This window comes from Pan paniscus, chromosome 20 (assembly GCF_029289425.2).
Source record: "Pan paniscus chromosome 20, NHGRI_mPanPan1-v2.0_pri, whole genome shotgun sequence".
In the NCBI taxonomy this organism is placed as follows: Eukaryota; Metazoa; Chordata; class Mammalia; order Primates; family Hominidae; genus Pan; species Pan paniscus.
In genome coordinates, this window is record NC_073269.2 from 61,282,925 (window position 1) to 61,305,153 (window position 22,229).

Consider the following 22,229-nt stretch of genomic DNA (forward strand, 5'->3'; position numbering starts at 1 on the left):
TCACCTTCCGGCTGCTCCCTGCGGACGGGTGTGGGGAGAGAGGAGGGAGAGGAGAGTTAGACCTGGGGTGGGAGAGCCTCTCCACCACTGCACGCCCCAACCCCTCCCAGTGCAGCACTCACTCCTCATATTCCTGCTCCTCGGTGTCCGACATCCTGGTGCGGCCTAAGGACCAGAGAGAAGAGGCCCAGTGGGGTGGGGCCCCAAGGAGGGGGCGACCTAGACTCCTGGGTGTGAGGGAGGAGGGGCTGGGGGCCTGGACTCCTGGATCTGAGGGAGAAGCAGCTGGGGCCTGGACTCCTGGATCTGAGGGAGGAGCAGCTGGGGCCTGGACTCCTGGGTCTGGATTCCTGGGTCTGAGGGAGGAGGAGCTGGGGTCTGGACTCCTGGGTCTGAGGGAGGAGGAGCTGGGGCCTGGACTCCTGGGTCTGAGGGAGGAGTAGCTGGGACCTGGACTCCTGGGTCTGGACTCCTGGGTGTGAGAGAGGAGGAGCTGGGGCCTGGACTCCTGGGTCTGAGGGAGGAGGGGCTGGGGGCCTGCCCTCCTGGGTCTGAGGGAGGAGGAGCTGGGGCCTGGACTCCTGGGTCTGAGGGAGGAGGGGCTGGGGGCCTGGACTCCTAGGTCTGAGGGAGGAGGAGCTGGGACCTGGACTCCTGGGTCTGAGGAAGGAGGGGCTGGGGGTCTGGACTCCTGGGTCTGAGGGAGGAGGAGCTGGGGCCTGGACTCCTAGGTCTGAGGGAGGAGGAGCTGGGACCTGGACTCCTGGGTCTGAGGGAGGAGGGGCTGGGGGCCTGGACTCCTGGGTCTGAGGGAGGAGGGGCTGGGGGTCTGGACTCCTGGGTCTGAGGGAGGAGGGGCTGGGGCCTGGACTTCTGGGTCTGAGGGAGGAGGGACTGGGGTCCTGAACTCCTGGGTCTGAGGGAGGAGGGGCTGGGGGCTGGATTCCTGGGTCTGAGGGAGGAGAGGCTGGAGCCCTGGACTCCTGCGTCTGAGGGAGGAGAAGCTGGGACCTGGACTCCTGGGTCTGAGGGAGGATAGGGCTGGGGGTGTGTGGGAGGGTGGGTGTGGACTCCTGAGACTGAGATGGGTTGTCCTGGACACCTGGGTCTGAGGGGGGAGGGGCTGGAGGCTTGGACTCCTGGATCTGAAGGAGGAGGGGCCAGGGGCCTGGACACCTGGGTCTGAGGGAGGAGGGGCTGCGGGCCTGGATGCCTGGGTCTGAGGGAAGAGGGGCCAGGGGCTGGACACCTGGGTCTGAAGGAGGATGGGCTGAGGGCTTGGACTCCTGGGTCTGAGGAAGGAGGAGCTGGGGCCTGGACTCCTGGATCTAAGGGAGGAGGGGCTGGGAGTCTGGACTCCTGAGTCTGAGGGAGGAGGGGGCTGGGGACCTGTACTCCTGCGTCTGAGGGAGGAGGGCTCAGGTCTGGACTCCTGGGTCTGAGGGAGGGGGCCGGCTGTCCTAAAGCATGCATGAGGACAGACCTTGGTAGGTGTGGTCCTGGCACAGCCAGGAGGCTGCAGACCCTGCCCCCTCAGCACAGCTGTCCTCTTTTGTCTTATGACAAGTCCATGGGAACCTGATCCAGTTGGGATTAGGAGGAGGCATTTGAGAAGGGACAGTGGCCTCAAGACAATAGCTGCCCCACCCCCAGGAGCTATTTTGGGGGGATGTCGTAGATGGTGAAACCGAGGACATTTCCTAAGAAGGGATTTGAGGAAGGGGGGCTTCTGGGAGAATTAGTCACCCGCATCCCCTCTCCCACTCGCCCCACCCCGCTGGCTGGTTTCCTCCCCACCTGTCTCCCCTTTCACCTTCCCATACATCACGCAGGGGGCAGGGGCATAAAGGGCACCTTCTGTCCGTAGACCTCACCCTGACCCCTACATTCTTAGACCTCAAAGTCTCTGAGACACCCTAGGCCACAGGGTGCCTAGCCCCAAATCCCAATACCCACAGATTCTGAGACCCCGATTTATGATGCCCGTGTTTCTGAGGCCAGCAAGTCCTCACAGCTCTGGATTCTGAAATCCCAGTTCTTGATAGTCCAGATATGGGCCGGGACATCCTAAGACCACCCCCAGGTCTTGAGACCTCCTAAAATCTGAAACCTCAAGAATATGAGACCCCCAAAATCTTGATACCCAAACTCGGAGGCCCAGTTCATGATACCCCAGATAATGACACTCTAAGTTTTCATGCTTTCTATCATAATGCCTCAGATTCCGAGCCCTCCACTACCAAAACCCCAATTTCTTCTGAGACCCCCCAATTCCTGATACCGTCAGAGTCTGAGGCCCCAAATCCTGACACCCACATTGTTTGACCTCCAAGTCCAGATATCCCTGACTGCTGAGATTTCCCCCAGATTCCCAGAACCCCAAGATCCTAGGAGGTTTTATTCTGGGACATCCAAGTCCTGGCAGCCCCGGGTTAGGATTTGTGTAACCCACAAATCCTAGTATTTTCCCCTCTATCCTGAGTCCCCCTAAAGTCTGAGCCTCTCAAGTTCCCAGACCTCCAGTTGTATGCCCCACCTACCTCTGCACCATTTCTCCACACCCCACATCTTCCCCACTTGCCTCCTGCCCCCTCCCCCAAGGACATGGTTTTTGAAGACCACAGGGCTCCGCAGAGCCCCTTACCTAGGCTGCGTCTGAGATGCTGTGAATCTTGAGGCTGAGCCTTGCTGAGGGCACTGAAGCTCCGGGGAGTTTATAGCTGGAGGCTCGGGCCCGCCCCGAGGGGAGAGGGAGGGGGAGAGAATTCCTTTGCTCAAACACAAGCCTGGGAGTTCAGAGACAGCCCTGCTGCCCCTGGCTCCACACTCAGAGTCCAGAAGCCTCCGTGGGCCCCTCCCCAACCCCATGCCAACCCCAACTGCATGGCCCAGGAGCCCCGCCCCTGCTCCCACCCCATGTCCCAGGCTCCCATGGTGCTCCAACTACCTCCCTTATAGCTCCCTGTGCTTTGACGTCCCCATGCCCGGCACACAGTAGGTCCTTGGAGGACCTACTAATGACACATGGGCTATAAGGAATGTTTCCTGTTTTCTTCTCTCTGTTCCCTCTTTCTATCTAGGTCTCTTTCTGGACCCCCATTTCTGTTGTCTCTGTGGCTCTCCATCTGTGTGTCTCTGTGTGTCTGTCTCTACTTCTTAGTCTCCTCCTCTGTCTCTGTCCATCTTTTTGTCTCCCCCTCCCCACCCCCACCCCTTTGTCTGCCGCCAGGATTCCATCCTGGTGACAACAGGCACTAAAGCCGGGAAGCAGGTGTGGGGAGGGGGAGGGGGAGGGTGGGTTGTCAATTAGGGTGAAACCTACCCTCCCTCCCTACCCTCCCTCCCCACCTCCATCTAACACTGATCTTTTTTGGTATCCCCCTCCCGCTTCCCAGCCAAGCCATGACCTTGAGTTCTAGGTTCAAGCCAGCCCTGGAGAGCAGGCTTCCTCACCCTCCCCGCCTCTCCGTACCTCTGTCTCTGGTGGTCTCGGTCTTTGTGTTTCTGTGCATTTCTCGGGGCCCCTTGCTGGGTCTGTCTTGGGCTCTCTCTGCATCTGTCTCTTTCTGAGCCCCTCAGTGTGTTTCTCGGCATGTGTCTCCGGGTGGTTTTGTCTCTGCATTTCTGTGGGTGTCTCTGCATGTCTGCCCCTCTCAGCGTTTGTGTCTGTGGGGGCTCACAGTCTCTCTGTGCATTTCTGTCCACCTATGACCCCATTTCTGTCTCTTTTTGGCTCTGGGTCTCTGTGTCCGTGTTCACATCTCTATCTTTCTAGTTCTCTCCATGTCTCTCTTAGTGCCCGCAGTTCCCACTCTGTGGCTCTCCATTTCCATCTCTTATAGGGTCTCCATGTCTCTGCACCTTGCTGTGAGTATATCTGTCTCTCTTTTCTCCTTTCTTTGCACTTCCTTCTATGCATCTTGTGGTATTTTCTCCCTCTCTCTTTGGATCTTTGCCTGGCTCCTACTCTCTCTACTCCCAACTCAGTCTCTCTGTTGTCGGTCATGTCTCTCTGCCTGTCTGTTTCTCTGTGTGTCTCTCTCTTTGACCTTTAGTCTTGGCATCTCTGTGCACTCCACATGGGCCAGAGGAGCTGTGACAATAGAGATCAGAAGACTGATGGAATGAACTGTTTGTGGCAATAAGATACCAAATTATAAACAAGACCTAAGGCCATGCCAGGCAAGGGTTAAGCCACGCATCCCTACACTTATATAATCGACTATGTTCCAACTGCCACAAGGCTTTTCCTTTTTCTAGCAGCTAAACGAGCACCGGCCTCAAGATAAGCAATATTACAACCATTGCAGCCATCCATTGCCAGATGCTGACTAGCTGAACCCCCTGTTCCACAAGGCATAACTACAGCATTAGTTGAACAAGAGACTGATTTCAGTAACTTTCTCCTGATAAGATGCCGCAGACCATGGACTGGTTCTGGCTGTTGACAGAGGCTGTGCACTGAGTGTCTTCATATCCTTGCTTCGTGTTTCGATACGAATGCATTCAATGGAATGCACTCAAATGTTAAGCCTCCACCACCAAGTGAAGGTGGGATGCATGTAAAATGTGTTTGCGGCCAGTCGCGGTGGCTCACGCCTGTCATCCCAGCACTTTGGGAGGCCAAGGAGGGCGAATCACGAGGTCAGGAAATCGAGACCAGCCTGGCCAACATGGTGAAACCCCGTCTCTACGAAAAACACAAAAATTAGCTGGGCGTGGTGGTGCATGCCTGTAATCCCAGCTACTGGAGAGGCTGAGGCAGGAGAATGTCTTGAACCCAGGATGCGGAGGTTGCAGTGAGCTGAGATCGTGCCACTGCACTCCAGCCTGGGTGACAGAGCAAGACTCCGTCTCAAAAAAAAAAAAAAAAAAAAAATGAGTGTTTGCTTGTCACACATGCGTGTGTCCATGTGTCCACCTGTCCATGAATATTCATAGCTCCTTCTATAACCAGTTGAATACGTGCACTTAGCTAACCCACTCAGCATAAATTCCTGCCTTGCCCTTCCCTCCCTTAAAGTGCCTGCTTTTGTTTTTTGGCAAGAAGCCATGCTTCTGGTCTGCAGGTTGTGATCCGCTTCTTAAGAAACAAAGCTCTGCTCTCCAAATTCATGAACCCTGGGATTCTTTTCAATAACACAGCCAAGAGTGCTTCACATGGGAGACCCATCTGGTCCCCAACCTGCTGTGTGGCTTTGGGGGAGCCCCACCCGCAGTCTTCCCATCTTTCTCCTGCCTAAGCCCTGGGTAATAGACATGGAGTCACTTTCAGCTCAGAGAGAAGCTTTATTCCTCAGGGCCCTCCTCAGGGCAGGGGCAGTAGGCAGGAAGGCTCAGCTCTCAAACTTTTTCTTGCGGCCCTCCATTCCACTCAGTGCATCGATGTTCTTGCGCCAGTCTCCCACCTCCCGGTTTTCCTGGAGGATGGCGATGAGTCAGAGGTTAGGGTCTCTTCCTGGTCTCCAGTCTCTCAAGAATCCCTGTCTTCCCTCCAGCCTGTGGGGCCACTCTACCCTGGATGCCTGTCTAAGTGTCTAGTTCTGGAGCACTTCCTGTCTTTTCAAGATAATCCCTGCCAATTTTCCCCATGCACTTCCTGTCTCCCTCATGCACTTCCTGTCCCCCTCATGCACTTCCTGTCTTTCCCCAGCACTTCCTGTCTCCCTCATGTACTTTCTGTCTTTCCCCATCCACTTCCTTTCTCCCTCATGCACTTCCTGTCTTTCCCCTCCACTTCCTGTCTCCTTCCTGCACTTCCTATCTTTCCCCTCCACTTCCTGTCTGCCTTATGCCCTTCCTGTCTCCTTCCTTCTCTTCTTATTATAGTAGTCCCTCCTTTTCTGCAATTTTACTTTGCGTGGTTTCAGTTACCTGAGGTAAACCATGGCCCAAAAATATTAAATGGAAAATTCCAGAAATAAGCAATTCATAAGTTTGATGGATTCTCAGGTCAATAGTAGCCTAACGCCAGGTCATAATGCCTATGTCATCCACCTCACCTCATCTCAGCACATAGGCACTGTCATTTTACATCACAAGGAAAAGAAGGGTGATTACAGTGCCATAAGATATTTTGAGAAAGAGACCACATTCATGAGTTTTATTACAATCTGTTATAATTGTTCTATGTTATTATTATTATTATTTGAGACAGGGTCTGGCTGCCTCATCCAAGCTGGAGTGCAGTCGTGCAATCTCGGCTCACTGCAGCCTCAACTTCCTGGGCTCAAGCCATCCTCTCACCTCAGAATCCTGAGTAGCTGGGACCACAGGTGTGTGCCACCATGCCCAGCTAACTTTTGTTTTGTTTTGTTTTGTTTTGAGATGGAGTCTCCCAGTGTTGCCTGGGCTGGAGTGCAGTGGTGAGATCTTGGCTCACTGCAACCTCTGCCTCCCGAGTTCAAGCAATTCTCCTGCCTCAGCCTCACAAGTAGCTGGGATTACAGGCACCCACCACCACGCCCAGCAAATGTTTGTATTTTTACTAGAGGCGGGATTTCACTGTGTTGGCCAGGCTGGTCTCAAACTCCTGACCTCATGATCTGCCCGCCTTGGCCTCCCAAAGCGCTGGGATTACAGGCATGAGCCACCGCACCTGGCAACTTTTGTATTTTTTATAGAGACAGGGTCTCGCCATGTTGCCCAGGCTGGTCTCGAACTCCACAGCTCAAGCAATCTGCCTGCCTTAGCATCCCAAAGTGTTGAGATTACAGGCATGAGCCACCACGCCCAACCTTCTTTTATTGTTATTTATTGTTAATCTCTTACTGTGTCTAATTTAGAAATGAAACTTTATCATAGGTATGTATGTGTGTATAGGAAAAAAAATTACATATAGGGTTCAGTACAATCCATGGTTTCAGGCATCCACTCCTAACTTTCCTGTCTTCTTCTTTAAGATAGGGTCTCACTGTATTGCCCAGGCTGGAGTGCAGTGGTGCAGTCATAGCTCACTGCACCCTCGATCTCATGGGCTCAAGCGATTTTCCTGCCTCAGCCTCCTGAGAAGCTGCATGCCACCACCGTGACTGGCTAATTTTAAAAACAAATTTGTAGAAATTAAAACAACATCATGGTGGTGTGCACCTGTAGTCCCAGCTACTCGGGAGGCTGAGGCATGAGAATCACTTGATCCTGGGAGGCAGAGGTTGCAGTGAGCTGAGATGGTGTCACTGCACTCCAGCAGCCGAGATGGTGTCATTGCACTCCAGCCTGGGCAGCAGAGACTCCATCTCAAAAAAAAATAAAAAAAGGAAATTAAAAAAAAATTTTTTTTAAACCTCAACAGTTACAGGCATAAGCCACTGCACCTGGACCTTCATGCACCTCTTTGCTCTTACATGGACTTCCTGTAGCCCTAATGCACTTCCTGTCTTCCTTCCCCTTCTACTTCCTGTCTTCCTCTTGCATTTCTGAGGACCCCTTACTAGCTGCTTCTACCTCCAACTCCAAGCACCATCTGCCCTCAGGCTAGGCCCTAGGGTTGTTGGCACCCACAGCCCTTCCCCTCAGCATCCTCTTTCCTGGCCTTAGCCCACACTCACCTTCTCGGTGTCCTCCTTCTTCACCTGCTTGAGGTGGGCCCGCAGGTCCAGGGACTCCTTAGCCCGGGCCCCCAGCAGCGCCTGCATCATGGCATCTGCAGAGATCCTCACTCTCCGCAGGGTGGGCCGCTTAAACTTGCCTCGAAGGTCAAAGATCTTCTGAGTCAGATCTGCAATCTGGGGGGGCGGGGCACAAGGTGGTGGGTACTCCTCCTTCCATTTCCCGCACACCCAACTCCTCCATCCTACACTCCTTTTTTATTCTCCTTATCTCGTCTTCCAGTACCGAGGCCTCATCCAGTCTCTTCCCGGCTTAGGCTCCTAGTCTAGGCTTCTAATCCTGGAACTGAATCCCCCTCCTCATATGCTCCAGCCTCACCTCTCAAAACCACTGGCATAACCTGGTCCAGCTACATGCAAATCACAATTCCCTGGCCAATGCCTGAGCTAATTTACCAACATGTGATGCCCTGAGCATGTTCACTAACGTATTTTCTGTTTCCCAACCCATGGCCTTGCATGTGCTGTTCCCTCTGCCTAGAACAGCTTTCCTTGACTATATTGTACTCATCCTTCTGCCCCAGCCCTGCCAGGCTCACAGTTGTCCTGGGTCTCCTGGGATGTGCAGCCAAAAGCAGCTGCAAGGGGTCAGGCAGAGACCAAGTCCCAGCCATCTCACCCTACCCCGAAGGTACCCGAGCTGCCCATGCGTCCCACCTCCGTGATGTTCTTGGTGACTTTTGCCTCTATGTCGTATCTCTCTTCATCCACCTTGTCCACACGGGCGTGGAGCTGTCGGCACAAGTCCTGGAGGAGGAACGTGGTGTGTGTTGTTGGGGGAACCAACAACAGGGAGACCTGGACTCCTGGGTCTGAGGGAGAAGGGGCTCGGGGCCTGGACTCCTGGGTCTGAGGGAGGAGTTGGGGGCCTGGACTCCTGGGTTTGAGGGAGAAGAAGGGGCTGGGGGCCTGGACTCCTGGGTCTGAGGGAGAAGGGGCTGGGGCCTGGACTCCTGCGTTTGAGGGAGGAGTTGGGGGCCTGGACTCCTGCGTTTGAGGGAGGAGAAGGGGCTGGGGGCCTGGACTCCTGGGTCTGAGGGAGAAGGGGCTGGGGCCTGGACTCCTGGGTCTGAGGGAGGAGTTGGGGGCCTGGACTCCTGGGTTTGAGGGAGGAGAAGGGGCTGGGGGCCTGGACTCCTGGGTCTGAGGGAGGAGGGGCTGAGGGCCTCGATTCCAGGGTCTGAGGGAGGAGGGGCTGGGGACTGGACTCCTGGATCTGAGGGAGGAGGGGCTGGGGACTGGACTCCTGGGTCTGAGGGAGGAGGGGCTGGGGACTGGACTTCTGGGTCTGAGGGAGGAGGGGCTGGGGACTGGACTTCAGGGTCTGAGGGAGGAGGGGCTGGGGACTGGACTCCTGGGTCTGAGGGAGGAGGGGCTGGGGCCTGGACTCCAGGGTCTGAGGGAGGAGGGGCTGGGGCCTGGACTCCAGGGTCTGAGGGAGGAGGGGCTGGGGCCTGGACTCCAGGGTCTCAGGGAGGAGGGGCTGGGGCCTGGACTCCAGGGTCTCAGGGAGGAGAGGCTGGGGCCTGGACTTCAGGGTCTGAGGGAGGAGGGGCTGGGGCCTGGACTCCACGGTCTCAGGGAGGAGGGGCTGGGGCCTGGACTCCTGGATCTAAGGGAGGAGGGGCTGGGGCTTGGGCTTCTGTCTGGGATAGGAGGGCCACATGGTCCTGAAGGAGTAGATTGGAGCCAAGACTCCACAGACCTGCACACAAAGGGTGTTAGGGGCCAGGAGTCCCACGAACCATATATAATTGGGTAAGGACAGCCATATTGGACGCCTGGGTCCCGAGCAGAAGAGGGGATAGAGGCTGTACTGCTGAATTCCGGGACTAGAAACCTCGCATCCTTGGGAGCCGGTACCTGCAGCTCCGCGAAGCCCAGCCCGGCCAACTCCAGCGGCTGGCAGCGGGTGCTCAGAGCGCGCCCCTTCTCTCCGCGCCGCTCCTCTGCCTCTCGCTCCAGCTCTTGCTTTGCAATCTGCAGCAGCAGAGTCTGCAGAGGGGTGGGAGGGAAGCGCAGCCCACCCGGGGCTTCAGGATAAAGACCAGGCGTGGGGAACCGCCTCTGCCCTTCTAAACCCTCCAGTTTGGTCTCCACTGTTCCAAGGCCCCGTCCCACCCCGAGCAGTACTCCCCGCTAAAGCCACGCCCCGAGCGGCCAAACCCCGCCCACTTCCGCCCACCTACCCCGAAAGCCCCACCCATTCTCAAGCTCCGCCCCCTGAGCACCTGCCTGCTCTTTCCCAGTCCCGCCCGTCCTCACCTTCAGCTGCAATTTTCTCGAGGCGGAGATCTTAGATTTTTTCTGCCAGGGTGAGATGGAGCAAGGAAGGATCATGGAGGGGGATTCGGAGACGACGGTGGAGGGGACCTCAAGACACCCCCAGCAACCCCAGCCGGTCCAGATTTGGGCCCATGTCCAACTTGAGCCCTGAGTCTACGGGAGGCCACGCCCCTCATTCCCATCCACCAATCCGGGTCTCTTCCTTTGGATAGGCACTTCCCATCTATCCCTAAGCAAGTCCGAGGGCAACGGAGCTCCGCCCGCAGGCTGCTGTCACCAATCCGAGCATGACCCTCTGCAAAACTCCTCCCCTGAAGCGCCTCCGCGTAGTCCCCGCCCCCTTCGCAGCCCTGGCTCCTCCCCCCACTCCCAGGGTCTTGGATCCCTCCGGCGCCTGTACTCTGCCCCCAGGAAGCCCCGTCCCACCTTGGCGTGCGGCTCCGTGGCATAAGCGCGGTAGTTGGAGGAGCGGCGTCTGATTGGGGCTGGTGCAGGGCGAGGTTCCCTAGCCTGGGTTTGGAGGAGTGGGGACCCCATCACCACCAAGACCCCACCCAGCCCTTACCGTACCGCACCCTCTGCTAGGGCTGCAGCCTCCCGCCCCAGACCCCTCACTGCAGCGCCCACCCTGGCCCTGGGGGTCCCAGCCACGCCTTAGCCCGCTGCTCTCACCGCATCGCTGCTCCTGGAAGGAGAGAAACCAAGGAGGGGGGTTAGTGGTGGGCTGTGTCCTGTCTGTCTCCTAAGGGACCCCTGGAGTCCCCTCTGAACAAGAGGTCGGGGGACCCCGCTTCCCCTTCCTTGGGTTCCAGGAGTCTGACTCGCAAACCCACTTCCTCTCTTCACCCAAGAGTCCCTACCCCTACCTCGCAGGCCAAGGGTCCAGCCTCTGAGCTCCGACCCCTCTTGGGAACCCAGGAGGTCGCCCCCAACTCCCACTGCCTTGGGGCATCACTCACCCATCCGCCATGCTGAGACTCAGGCCGGGAATGGCAGGAGGCAGGGCGAGGACAGGGGCGTTTGGAGGGTCAGTGAGGGGGCCGCCCGGGTGACCTTCAGGGTCCCAGGGACCGTCAGTCTCCTCCGGGCTGCTTGAGACTCCCCGAGGACACTGAGATAAAGGGCGAGGACACAGACTAAATATACTGTCACCTCCTCCTCCCCCTGCCCACTATGCGAGATAACGGGGGCGCGTGAGGGGCGGGGTGGGCCCTGCTCCAGCTGGATCACCAGCCACCTCCGGGCACAGGAATCCGGACCCTCCTCCCTCTGATCCTGGAGTCCTAGACCCCTCCTCCCTCAGACCCAGAGAATGCCCGACCTCCCAACCTCCTCCTCCCTCAGTCCCAGGACCCTGGGAGACCCTGGCCACTCCCTCACAAAGGAGTCCAGGCCCCCAGCCCCCTTTTCCCTCAGACTCAAGTGTCTGGGCCCCCAGCTCCTCTTCCCTCAGACCCAAGAGTCCAGGCCCCCAGCCCCTCCTCCCTCAGACCCAAGAGTCCAGGCCCCCAGCCCCTCCTCCTTCAGACCCAGGAATCCAGGCCCCAGCCCCTCCTCCCTCAGACCCAGGAGTCCAGGCCTCCAGCCCCTCCTCCTTCAGACCCAGGAATCCAGGCCCCAGCCCCTCCTCCCTCAGACCCAGGAGTCCAGGCCTCCAGCCCCTCCTCCCTCAGACCCAAGAGTCCAGGCCCCCAGCCCCTCCTCCCTCCGACCCAGGGGTCCAGGCCCCCAGCCCCTCCCTCAGACAAGGGAGTCCAGGCAGGCCCCCAGCACACTTCTTCTCTCAGACTCAAGAGTCTGCACCCTCAGCTCCTCCTCCCTCAGACCAGGAGTCCAGGACCCCAATCCCTCTCCCCTCAGATCCAGGACCCCAATCCCTCTCCCCTCAGACCCAGGAGTCCAGGCCACTCAATAAATGTTGTTGATTAATTTGAGGATGCAGCTGTGCTGGGGGCTAGCTCTCAGTCAATAGCACTGGGAAATCCATCCCTCGTCCACTTGGAAACCCAGGAATCTGGTTTCTGGCTTCCTCTGTCCAGCACTCCTGGGCCTTTCTCTCCCAGCCCTGGAGACGGACATAGGACAGGAAAGACGCTTGGACACACAGAAGGGTGGACACAACTTGCTTTACTTGAACCATCTGGGTGCTGACCAGGCCCTGGTGAGGAGACACCCCAGCCCCCAGTCAGCCACAGGGTGCCTGGGAACAAGGGGGCCAAAGTCAAGGGCCTGAGACTCAGTGTCAGATCCTAGGCTGGGCTTAGAGCCTCAGAAGTGGAATTTGGAATTCTGAGAGAACAATCTAGAATTCTAGGAATAGACCATAGAATCTCAGAAATGGAATTTGAAAGTCTACCAACACTCCCGGGGTGGGGGTGGCGGGTACTGAGTGGGAATGATTAGAATAAAATTGAGGACTCTAGCAGCGGACTTAGAATGGTATCAGCGGGTTCTCATCCTACAACCTGACTTTGGAAGTTGGAGATAAGGGGTGTCTAGGGGTTGGGTCAGACTCCAGTTTTGGAGTCTGACTCACAGTTGGGCGGAGCCAAGGCCCCCTGAGGCTGAGCCAGAACCTCTGAGAGTGAACCTGGAGACTCAGAGGGCAGCTGGCAGGGCTCACAGTGTGGGTTCCCGCCCTGCAGAGGCTGGGTCAGGCCCTCGAGGGCTGGGCTGCTGGCTTCAAGAGGCTGGGCCAGGACGTCAAGGGGCGGAGTTCCGGGTTCCACAGCTGGGACAGTGTTGCCCAGAGCTGATTCCTGGGACTTGCAGAAACGTGCGAAGGTCTCTGAAGGCCTGGCCCCGGTCTGTGGAGCAAATCCAGCTGCCTGAGCTAGCTCCCTGACCCGGGTGTGGAATCCCTGCAGCTGCTCCTGCCGCACGTCCACCAGGTACCTGCAGACGGGAAGCGCCCTGTCAGGGACCCAGATTTTGATCCCCAGCCAGGATGTTCCCCACCCTCCACCCCACTGACTCACCGGGCTAATTCCACAATCAAGTTCCCTCCGGGTGCCACACAGGCCCCAAGCTCAGGGATGAGAAGATGGACCATACTGCAGAGAGGACAGAGGACAGGCTGAGATTCAGCTCCAAATCCGGAGGGAGGATGGGGCTCTGGGATCCCAGACAATGAGGGAGGAGGGGCGGCAAAACTGGAGTCTGGGTCCTGGGAAAGAAGGGAGCAGGAGGTCTGGACTCTGGGGTACCAGGGAGGAGGGGCTGGGACTGGACTCCTGGGTCTGAGGGAGGAGGGGCTGGGGGCCTGGACTCCTGGGTCTGAAGGAGGAGGGGCTGGGGGCCTGGACTCCTGGGTCTAAGCAAGGAGGGGCTGGGGGCCTGGACTCCTGGGTCTGAAGGAGGGGCTGGGGGCCTGGACTCTTGGGTCTGAGGGAGGAGGGGCTGGGGGCCTGGACTCCTGGGTCTGAGGGAGGAGGGGCTAGGGCCTGGGTTCCAGGATCTGAGGGAGGAGAGGCTGGGGCTTGAGTTCCAGGGTCTGAGTGAGGAGGGGCTGGGGCTTGAGTTCCAGGGTCTGAGTGAGGAGGGGCTGGGGCTTGAGTTCCAGGGTCTGAGTGAGGAGGGGCTGGGGCTTGAGTTCCAGGGTCTGAGGGAGGAGGGGCTGGGGCTTGAGTTCCAGGGTCTGAGTGAGGAGGGGCTGGGGCTTGAGTTCCAGGGTCTGAGGGAGGAGGGGCTGGGGCTTGAGTTCCAGGGTCTGAGTTAGGAGGGGCTGGGGCTTGAGTTCCAGGGTCTGAGGGAGGAGGGGCTGGGGGCCTGATCCTGGGTCTTTGTGAGCACAGCTGCCTCCCCGCTTACCCACAGGCCACATAGAGGAGCTGGAATCGGCCGTTGTAGCAGCTCTTGTGGTGGAGAGTCTGAGCAGAATTGAGCGGCAGGAAGTGGATGGTGAAAGATTCCGGGGTGGGGGCTGCTGGGGGAAGGGGATAGAGGGGTCACCTCTGTCAGGCGGAGCCATAAGGGCGGAAAGCCAGAGAGATACACAGAGCTGGGCAGAGCTGGGCAGGCACACAGGACTTGGAGATAACACTTTTTGTCCTCTTGCAGCTTTTTAAAAAATCCTCTAAGGTAGGCTCCTGGAAAGTTCTGGGAAGGTCAGCCTGGCAGGCAGAGACTCACTGTACAGATCAGGCAACTGAGACTCTAGAGAGGGAAAGAGGGTGGGTGGCCAGGGCCACATGTGACATGCCCTGTCAGACAGACACGCAGGGAGGGCCAGGTTGGAGGATGGCTGGAAGGAGGCCCAGCCAGGATCCAGGGTGTGGGAGGCTGTCCAAGGGGGAGTTGGGACCCAGCACCCTGTGAGAATATTCTTGGATAGCTTAGCCCTCTGCAGATAAGATTAGAATTCTACTAGTGGAATTCAGAATTCTAAGCATGCTCTCAGAATTTAAGAAAGGGAGGGAAAGAAAAAGAGACAGAATATCAAGAAGCCGTCACTTGCCCAGGCATTCCAAATCATGTCAGTCCACACTCCAGTGTGAAACACCTGGAGGCTGGAGTCCCTGGCTTACCTGGAGTCCCTGGCTTACCTGTTGTTGTCCCTGGCTTACCTGGAGTCCCTGGCTCCGGGCTTCCCTCCGCGTGCTGCTGCTCCTCCGGGTCCCCCCCTGTGGCTCTCGCGCGCCCCCAGGCGGCCACCTCGCGGAGCAGCTCCGTCACGTTGTGTTGAGTGATCTCCCCGGCCGTCTAACAGTAGAAGGGGCGTGGCCAGACGTCGGGGCCAGGATAGCGGGGCGGGGCTTAGAACGCTGGGCGTCCTCGGTCCAGGACTAGAACTCCCGCAGCTGCTTGGAGGATGTGAAGTGGGGCGGGACCTATCCCGCGGGGATGGCGCCTGTTCCCTGAATGGAGTCGTTCCCACCAAGCGACGGGCGGGGTCTGGAGCTGGGGGCGGGGCCTGCTGTGGAGACGGGGCCTTGCGCACCCACCGACCCCCCCAGCCCCACCTCTACCCCCAGTCCCAGCCTCGCCGCGCACCTTGACTGGCTGGCCGTTGCTGGTCCGCAGGAGGCTCTCGTCGTCCGCTTCGATGCCGAAGGCCACGAAGGGCCCCGTGGCGATGTCCCCCCAGTACCCGCGCGCTGCCACGCGCTCCCCACGCTGGAAAAGGAGGGAGAGAGGAGGCAGGCGAGGTCGATGTTGGGGACCCTGACTCCTAGGACTCCGAGAAGCAGCAGTGGGCCAGGACAGGCAGTGGACACGCACGTAGCTCAGGAGGCGACCGGACGCCAGGGTCCGGTTGGGCACATGATAGGCGCTGGAGTCCCTGAGTTCAAAGGCGACGCCTGTGTCCCGCCAGCGTCGGAACTCCTGGGGGTGAATGACTTGGGCCTGGGGTGGGGGGCGGGAAGAAGGGAGCCCTCAGTGAACCGAGCATGGAGGGACCCCTACACCAGCCTCCCTCAGACCCAGGAGTCCAGGTCCCCAGGCCCTCCTCCCTCAGACCCAGGAGTTCAGGCCCCCAAACCCTCCTCCCTCAGACTCAGGAGGCCCCCAGCCCCTCCTCCCTCAGACCCAAGGGTCCAGGCCCCCAGCCCCTCCTCCTGGGCCCCTCACCCCGCGGTCATGCAGCTTCATGCGCAGGTCCCAGTCGCTGACACCGCGCCGGGCGTCGTAGCGGGAGCCCAGGTAGTGGCGCAGCCGCGAGTCCCAGAGGCGGCTCATGGGGAAGGCCTCGGGCCCTTTCTCGCCGCCAGTCCAGAAGCGGAACACGGCCTCCAGGGCATCCCGCTCGCGGAACTGCGGGGCCAGGCACGCGGTGGGAGAGAGGGAGGCAGAGAGGGATGCAGGGAGAGCGGATTCTAATTGACCCTCTCTTCCATCCCAGAACAGGGGAACGATTCCCCCGTTTCTCGGATGGAAAAACTGAGGCTCCGAAAGCAGAAGCCACCTCCTGCCCTCAGGCCAAATCCCACAGTGGGAGTCGGGGAACTGGGATTCGAACTCCCGAGCCCGCCGCCTGCTCCATCAACGCACGTCCTTTGGACTGCGCGCTTCCATTCTTCCCGCTGCCACCCGATCCCAGATGGAGGCCGGGCGGCGGCACCTTGAGGGCGCGGAGGCTGAGCCAGGGCAGCTGTTCCTCCAGGCGGTCGGGCTCGGGGACCAGGTGCGCCAGCAGGTCGGCCTGGGCACGCACGAAGGCGGCCACTGGCGGGCGCAGCAGCGCATTCCCCCACACTTCCAGGAAGGTCTCGCTCCGCTCTACGGAGAGAGGGAGATAATTGCGGGAATGTGTGGAGGAGGGACCCCAGAAATTACACCCTTAATATGTTATTATGTCATAGTCATATAATGAAAACAATGAACCCCCGCAAACTCCCCACGCATCCCAAAAACTACATGAAGAACAGGGCCGGACATGGTGGCGGGCGCCTGTAATCCCAGTTACTCGGGAGGCTGAGGCAAGAGAATCGCTTGAACCCGGAGGCGGAGGTTGCAATGGGCCAAGATCATGCCATTGCACTCCAGCCTGGGCAACAGAGTGAGACTCCGCCTCTAAAATAAATAAATAAATAACCACCTAGAAGAGGGAATTAGAGTTGCAGATTCCACACTCACCGCAGACAGAGAATATTTGGGGGAAAAGATAACAATACAACAGTAAAAAATAATACAAATTGTAAAATATGGTGTAAGCATTTACGTTGTATTACATATTATAGGTAATCTAGAGATGATTTGCGGTGTATGGGACCATGTGTACAGGCTATTTGTAAGTACATCTTTTTTGTTTTGAGACAGTGTCTCACTCTGTTGCCCAGGCTGAATGCAGTTGTGCCATCATAGTTCACTGTTACCTCGACCACCTGGGCTTAAGGGACCCTCCTCCTCCAGCTTCCCAGCTAGCTGGGGCTAGGCATTAGCTACCACTCCCAGCTAATGTTTTATTTCGCCCAGGCTGGAGTGCAGTGGCGCGATCCCGGCTTACTGCAAGCTCCGCCTCCCAGGTTCGCGCCATTCTTCTGCCTCAGCCTCCCCGGTAGCTGGGACTACAAGCGCCTGCCACCACACCCGGCTAATTTTTTGTATTTTTAGTAGAGACGGGGTTTCACGTGTTAGCCAGGATGATCTCGATCTCCTGACCTCGTGATCCACCCGCCTCAGCCTCCCAAAGTGCTGGGATTACAGGCGTGAGCCACGGCGACCGGCCAATATTTTATTTCTTGTAGAGACAGGGTCTCACTATGTTGACCAGGCCAGTCTCAAACTCGTGGTCTCAAGCAGTCCTCCCACCTCAGGCTCCCAAAGTGTTAGGATTACAGGCGTGAGCCACCGCCCCTGGCAATACTACACAATTTTATAAGAGACTTGAGCATCCTTGGATCTTGGTATCTGCAGGGATCCTGGAACCAGTCCCCAGTGTTACTGAGGGATGACTGTATATAGCTTTGTATATAATATATATACACATAGACATACAAATAGTTTCATATTAGTTGTTTAAGAACTTAATAGAAGAGAACTATGTGCCTTTAGTAAAATAGATCAGTTTAGTTCTAACTGTTTAAGAACTTTGAACAATCTGTACTGTGCAATGTACTCTGAATTCCCTGGGTCATTAATGACTGATATGGTTTGGATCTGTGTCCCTGCTTAAATCTCATGTTGAATTGTGATCCCCAATATTGGAAGCGGGGCCTGGTGGGAGGTGATTGGGTCACGGGGGCAGATTTCTCCCTTGCTGTTCTCATGATAGTGAGTGAGTTCCCACAAAATCTGGTTATTTGCAAGTGTGCGGCTCTTCCCCACTGCCTCTCTTGCCCTTTTTCCTGCCATGGAGCAGATGCCTGCATCCCCTTCGCCTTCTGTCATGATTGTAAGTTTCCTGAGGCCTTCCCAGCCATACTCCCTGTACAGCCTGTGGAACTGTGAGTCAATTAAACCTCTTTTCTTGGGGCTGGGTGTGATCGCTCACGCCTGTAAACCTAGCACTTTGGCAGGCCAAGGCGGGCGGATCACCTGAGGTCAGGAGCTCGAGACCATCCTGGCCAACATGGTGAAACCCCGGCTCTACTAAAAATACAAAACCTTAGCCGGGCATGGTGGTGCATGCCTGTAATCCCAGCTACTTGGGAGACTGAGGCAGGAGAATTGCTTGAATCCAGGAGGCAGAGGTTATGGAGAGCCAAGATCGTGCCATTGCACTCCAATCTGGGCAACGGGACAAGACTCTGCCTCAAATAAATAAATAAATAAACAAACAAACCTGTTTTCTTTTTCTTTCTTTTTTTTTTTTAGATGGAGGTTTTGCTTTTGTCGCTCAGGCTGGAGTGCAGTGGTGTGATCTCGGCTCACTGCAACCTCTGCCTCTCGGGTTCAAGTGATTCTCCTGCTTCAGCCTCCAGAGTAGCTGGGACTACAGGCGCCTGCCACCACACCCGGCTAATTGTTGTATGTTTAGTAGAGACGGGGTTTCACCATGTTGAGCAGGATGGTCTCGATCTCCTGACCTCGTGATCCGCCCACCTCAGCCTCCCAAAGTGCTGGGATTACAGGTGTGAACCACTGCACCCAGCCTCTCCTGGAATTTTCTAAGTGGCTCTAAGATGTGTTATATTTAGCCCCATTTTACAGGTAGGAGGAGCTGAGGCTCTAAGATGGCAAATTACATCAGAGGGGACCATCATCAATAAATATATTGGATTTTTTTTTTCATCAGAGGTACCACACTGGAAAATGCCAAACATTTTTGGTTTTTAGATGGAGTTTCGCTCTCTCTTTTTTTTTTTTTTTTTTTTTTTTTTGAGACGGAGTCTCGCTCTGTTACCCTGGCTGGAGTGCAGTGGCGCGATCTCAGCTCACTGCAAGCTCCGCCTCCCGGGTTCACGCCATTCTCCTGCCTCGGCCTCTCAAAGTGCTGGGATTACAGGCGTGAGCCACCGCGCCCGGCCGGAGTTTCGCTCTTGTTGCCCAGGCTGGAGTGCAATGGCGCGATCTCGGCTCACTGTAACCTCCGCCTCCCAGGAAAATAACCAAACTTTTTAATTGTACCATTGAAATGCCAGAATCCCTCTAGGGAGGGGGAGGAGACCAGCAGTCAGAATGCCTGGGTCCTAGCAACAGACCTTGCAGCCCCATCTTCTCCGGTTCCTCCAGGGCTAGGCTGAAGATCAGCATGTGTCGGGCCACAGCTTCCAGATTATTCTCCAGCACAAAGAACTAGAAGGATGGACAGGGCAGAATAATTCTGAGACCTGTTTGCCTGGGCCCTAGGAGACCCAGGAGAGCAGGCCCTCAGCTCTCTCCTTCCACACACCCGAGTTCTCTACACCAGCCTCTTCCTTCAAACACAGAAGTCTGTGTCCCCAGAGCTCTCTTCCCTTCCATTACTCAGAAGACCTCATCCTCGAGCTCTTCCCCACTATAGAACCCAGGAGTTCCAAACCCCAGCCCCTTCCTTCCCCCAAGACGCATGGGTTCGCTCCCAGCTTCCGCCTCCCTCAGATCTAGGAGTCTCCAGCCCCTTCATTCCTGGACCTGAGGTTTTAGAATTTCAATCCCTTCCTCCCTCAAGGACTCGGGAATCTGGGCTCTCATCTTCATCCCAGCTCACGTTGAACCTCCTGCGAGGCCAGAGCTTCGCTCGGGACAGGGTCCGCAGCAGGTGCCGTCCATCCACAGAGCCCAGAAGCAGCACATCTAGCTCGGGGGTGCTGTGCACTGTATCGGCCTGGGAGTCTGGGTCCACAGGAGGACCTGGCAAGATGACAGCCGGCTGGGGCACCATGGTGGTTGGCAGAGCGTCCACCGTAGCATCCCCTACAAAAATGGACTACAAATCCCAGTAGGCGTTCCGCCCGTGGCCTAGGTTCTAAGGGGAGGTGTTTCCTCTGAGTATTCTGGGATTCGTAGTCCGCAGACAGGACCTCGGGGCTGCCCCTGGGAGCGCGCCCTCTGCCGCTGGAGCGTTGGAGAACGTTAGCGCCCCCCTGCCACCGACGCTTGGACTACGAGCTCTAAAAGGCCGTCTGCTCAGGCTGGGAAGGCAGACGGTGTATCAGACCTTGCGTGCTGGGACTCACTTTCAGCCTGCAGGTCCAGCGCCGGGGACAGGCCCCACCAGGACACGGAGCCGAAGCCCCTGCCGGAGCCGGCAGGTGTGGTCATCACCCTGCGGAAAAGACATTCTGGGAATCCCACACATTGCCCGCCCCGCTCCCCTCTCACCGCCCCTCACTTCTCGCCCCTTTGCCTCCACATGATACCTTGCCCACACCTTTATCCTCCAAATATCCCGGGACGCCCCTTCCTCTCTGCTCAGTGCAGCACTGTGGACCCGCGGCACTCCACAACCGCTGCCCAGAGTCCCCGCCCTTTTCGATGAATCAAGCAATGGAAGCATGAGGGATGGGACCACAGCGAGCAACTGACCAATGAGAGTGAGCGAGGCCCGCCCTCTACAAACTTTTGGCCAATGGGAGCACTGAGGGCCAGCCTTCCCCCACACCTAGGAGAAGAGGGCGTGTGGACGCGGTTGTCATGACGACGGCGCCAGCGGGGGAAGGGGCGGGGCTGGAACAGGTTGGGGCGGAGTCAGGGTCGGTCCAAATTTCTGGAATGGGGGAGGCCTGGGCTGATTAACATTGAGAGTGAAGGGAGCTTAATCTTATTTCTTGTTTTTTGTTTTTTTGTTTTCTTCATCTGCCTTTGCTCGTACGTAACGGAATTTTGATCAATTCAAATAAAGTGAAGTGTCTAGACTTTAGATGGCAGGCTTCTGAGCCCGCTCCCCGCCCCAGCACAACGTGGGCTCTACCACACAGAACAGCCCACAGGTGGGACACTGATGTGCAGGTCATTAAAAATTCAGGGATTTGTGAGCTGGTTATTGTCACACGAAGCAATAATTTAAACTTACAGCTAGATCCTTTTGTAGTTTCTAAGCGGGATGATTAGGTGTTCACGCGCATGCGTGAGATGTGCCTCCCTCAAACCTTGTTACGACATCGGCACATTACTCTTCTGACATGAACAAAAAAAATTACAGGTAAATTCTGTAATCGTACAGTTAAATGAACTGCATTAAAATAAGGGTAAGTCGGCCGGGCGCTGTGGCCACGCCTGTGATCCCAACAGTTTGGGAGGTCAAGGTGGGCAGATAACTTGAGGTCAGAAGTTGGAGACCAGTCTGGCCAACATGGTGAAACCGCGCCTCGACCTTAAAAAATACAAAAATTAACCGGGTGTAGTGGCACGCACCTGTAATCCCAGCTACTCCGGAGGCTGAGGCAGGAGAGTCTATTGAACCTGGGAGGCAGAGGTTGCAGTGAGCTGAGATCGCGCCTCTGAACTCCAGCCTGGGCGACAGAGCAAGACTCTGTCTCAAAAAAAAAAAAAAAAAAAAGGGCAAAGTCTGAATGAGGCACATCTCTAGATCACCCCAGCACCCAGCACTGGGCTCAGCGCCCAAGGGGACTTGGCTCTCTGCCTCCTCTCCTTGCCCAGACACATGAGCTTAGACCAGTCACCTTTCTGAGCCTCAGTCTGCTGCTCTGTGAAATGGGAATGTAGCGTGCAGCGGGCAGAGGTGCAGCGGATCTGCCTCCTGAGGGCAGATCTGGGCACTGGGAAGACAATACCTACTGGGGAAACGAAGGTTGAGACCTCAGACGTTCCTGCAGAATCAGGCTGGCTAACCAGCCCCTTCCAGGCCAGCTCTAAGCCTGCAAGAGCCCCAGATCCTGGCTTTCTCTCTGGAGAATTAATGCCTTTCCTCCTTATTTCTCCCACTCTCCCAACAAATTCTCAGCAAAGGAGCCAGAGTGACTTTTTTTTTTTGAGATGGAGTCTTGCTGTGACACCCAGGCTGGAGTGCAGTGGCGCGATCTCGGCTCACTGAAACCTCCGCCTCCCGGGTTCAAGCGATTCTCCTGTCCTAGCCTCCCAAGTAGCTGGGACTACATGCATTTGCCACCACACCCGCTAATTTTTGTATTTGTATTTTATTTTGTGTATATATATATATATATATATACACACAAAATATATATACAAATATATATACAAAAAATATATATATTTGTATATATATACAAAATAAAATACAAATATATTGTATATATATTTGTATATATATACAAAATAAAATACAAATATATTGTATATATATTTGTATATATACAAAATAAAATACAAATATATTGTATATATATTTGTATATATATACAAAATAAAATACAAATATATTGTATATATATTTGTATATATACAAAATAAAATACAAATATATTGTATATATATTTGTATATATATAAAATAAAATACAAATATATTGTATATATATTTGTATATATACACAAAATAAAATACAAATGTATA

At 56.1% G+C, this 22,229-nt stretch overlaps 2 protein-coding genes, 1 long non-coding RNA gene and 1 other non-coding gene across 7 annotated transcripts; 1 reads left to right on the forward strand and 3 right to left on the reverse strand.

The window, feature by feature from the left end:
- Positions 1-4: 4 nt before the first annotated feature.
- On the reverse strand, positions 5-2,846 carry LOC129394694 (uncharacterized). The gene is made up of 3 exons (XR_008622035.1): positions 2,645-2,846; positions 123-165; positions 5-18 (listed from the first exon to the last, which is right to left on the reverse strand). It is a non-coding gene; the product is annotated as an uncharacterized LOC129394694 (long non-coding RNA).
- Positions 2,847-5,269: 2,423 nt separating this feature from the next.
- TNNI3 (troponin I3, cardiac type) lies at positions 5,270-11,007 on the reverse strand. Its single transcript, XM_003807117.6, has 8 exons — positions 10,853-11,007; positions 10,566-10,578; positions 10,320-10,403; positions 9,873-9,914; positions 9,471-9,602; positions 8,265-8,354; positions 7,548-7,724; positions 5,270-5,420 (listed from the first exon to the last, which is right to left on the reverse strand). The coding sequence occupies exons 1-8, from the start codon at positions 10,861-10,863 to the stop codon at positions 5,337-5,339; spliced, it is 633 nt and encodes a 210-aa protein (XP_003807165.1). The 5' UTR covers positions 10,864-11,007; the 3' UTR covers positions 5,270-5,336.
- Positions 11,008-11,985: 978 nt separating this feature from the next.
- DNAAF3 (dynein axonemal assembly factor 3) lies at positions 11,986-21,646 on the reverse strand. 4 transcript variants are annotated; one of them, XM_008959161.4, is made up of 12 exons: positions 20,117-21,646; positions 19,934-20,022; positions 19,465-19,607; positions 18,977-19,070; positions 15,955-16,112; positions 15,465-15,647; positions 15,114-15,239; positions 14,886-15,008; positions 14,459-14,594; positions 13,704-13,815; positions 12,872-12,946; positions 11,986-12,788 (listed from the first exon to the last, which is right to left on the reverse strand). In XM_008959161.4, the coding sequence occupies exons 1-12, from the start codon at positions 20,251-20,253 to the stop codon at positions 12,401-12,403; spliced, it is 1,764 nt and encodes a 587-aa protein (XP_008957409.1). In that variant the 5' UTR covers positions 20,254-21,646; the 3' UTR covers positions 11,986-12,400. The 4 variants fall into 4 exon arrangements, with proteins under 4 accessions (XP_008957409.1, XP_003807157.1, XP_008957412.1 ...); XM_003807109.5 differs by having other exon boundaries at positions 13,704-13,818; XM_008959164.4 differs by having other exon boundaries at positions 13,704-13,818; positions 20,128-20,220.
- On the forward strand, positions 20,776-20,879 carry LOC112437916 (small nucleolar RNA U13). The gene has a single exon (XR_003026424.3). It is a non-coding gene; the product is annotated as a small nucleolar RNA U13 (small nucleolar RNA).
- Positions 21,647-22,229: the final 583 nt, after the last annotated feature.

Excerpts from the sequence above, each read along its gene's own strand:
- TNNI3 (XM_003807117.6), bottom strand. Across the intron at positions 9,915-10,319 it reads CCACGGAGCCGCACGCCAAG|AAAAAATCTAAGATCTCCGC; the intron begins GTGGGACGGGGC and ends TCACCCTGGCAG. Across the intron at positions 9,603-9,872 it reads CGAGAAAATTGCAGCTGAAG|ACTCTGCTGCTGCAGATTGC; the intron begins GTGAGGACGGGC and ends ACCCCTCTGCAG.
- DNAAF3 (XM_003807109.5), bottom strand. The coding sequence starts at position 20,253 with ATGCTTCCATTGCTTGATTCATCGAAAAGGGCGGGGACTCTGGGCAGC. Across the intron at positions 15,648-15,954 it reads TCAGCCTCCGCGCCCTCAAG|TTCCGCGAGCGGGATGCCCT; the intron begins GTGCCGCCGCCC and ends CTGGCCCCGCAG. Across the intron at positions 12,789-12,871 it reads TTGATTGTGGAATTAGCCCG|GTACCTGGTGGACGTGCGGC; the intron begins GTGAGTCAGTGG and ends TCCCGTCTGCAG.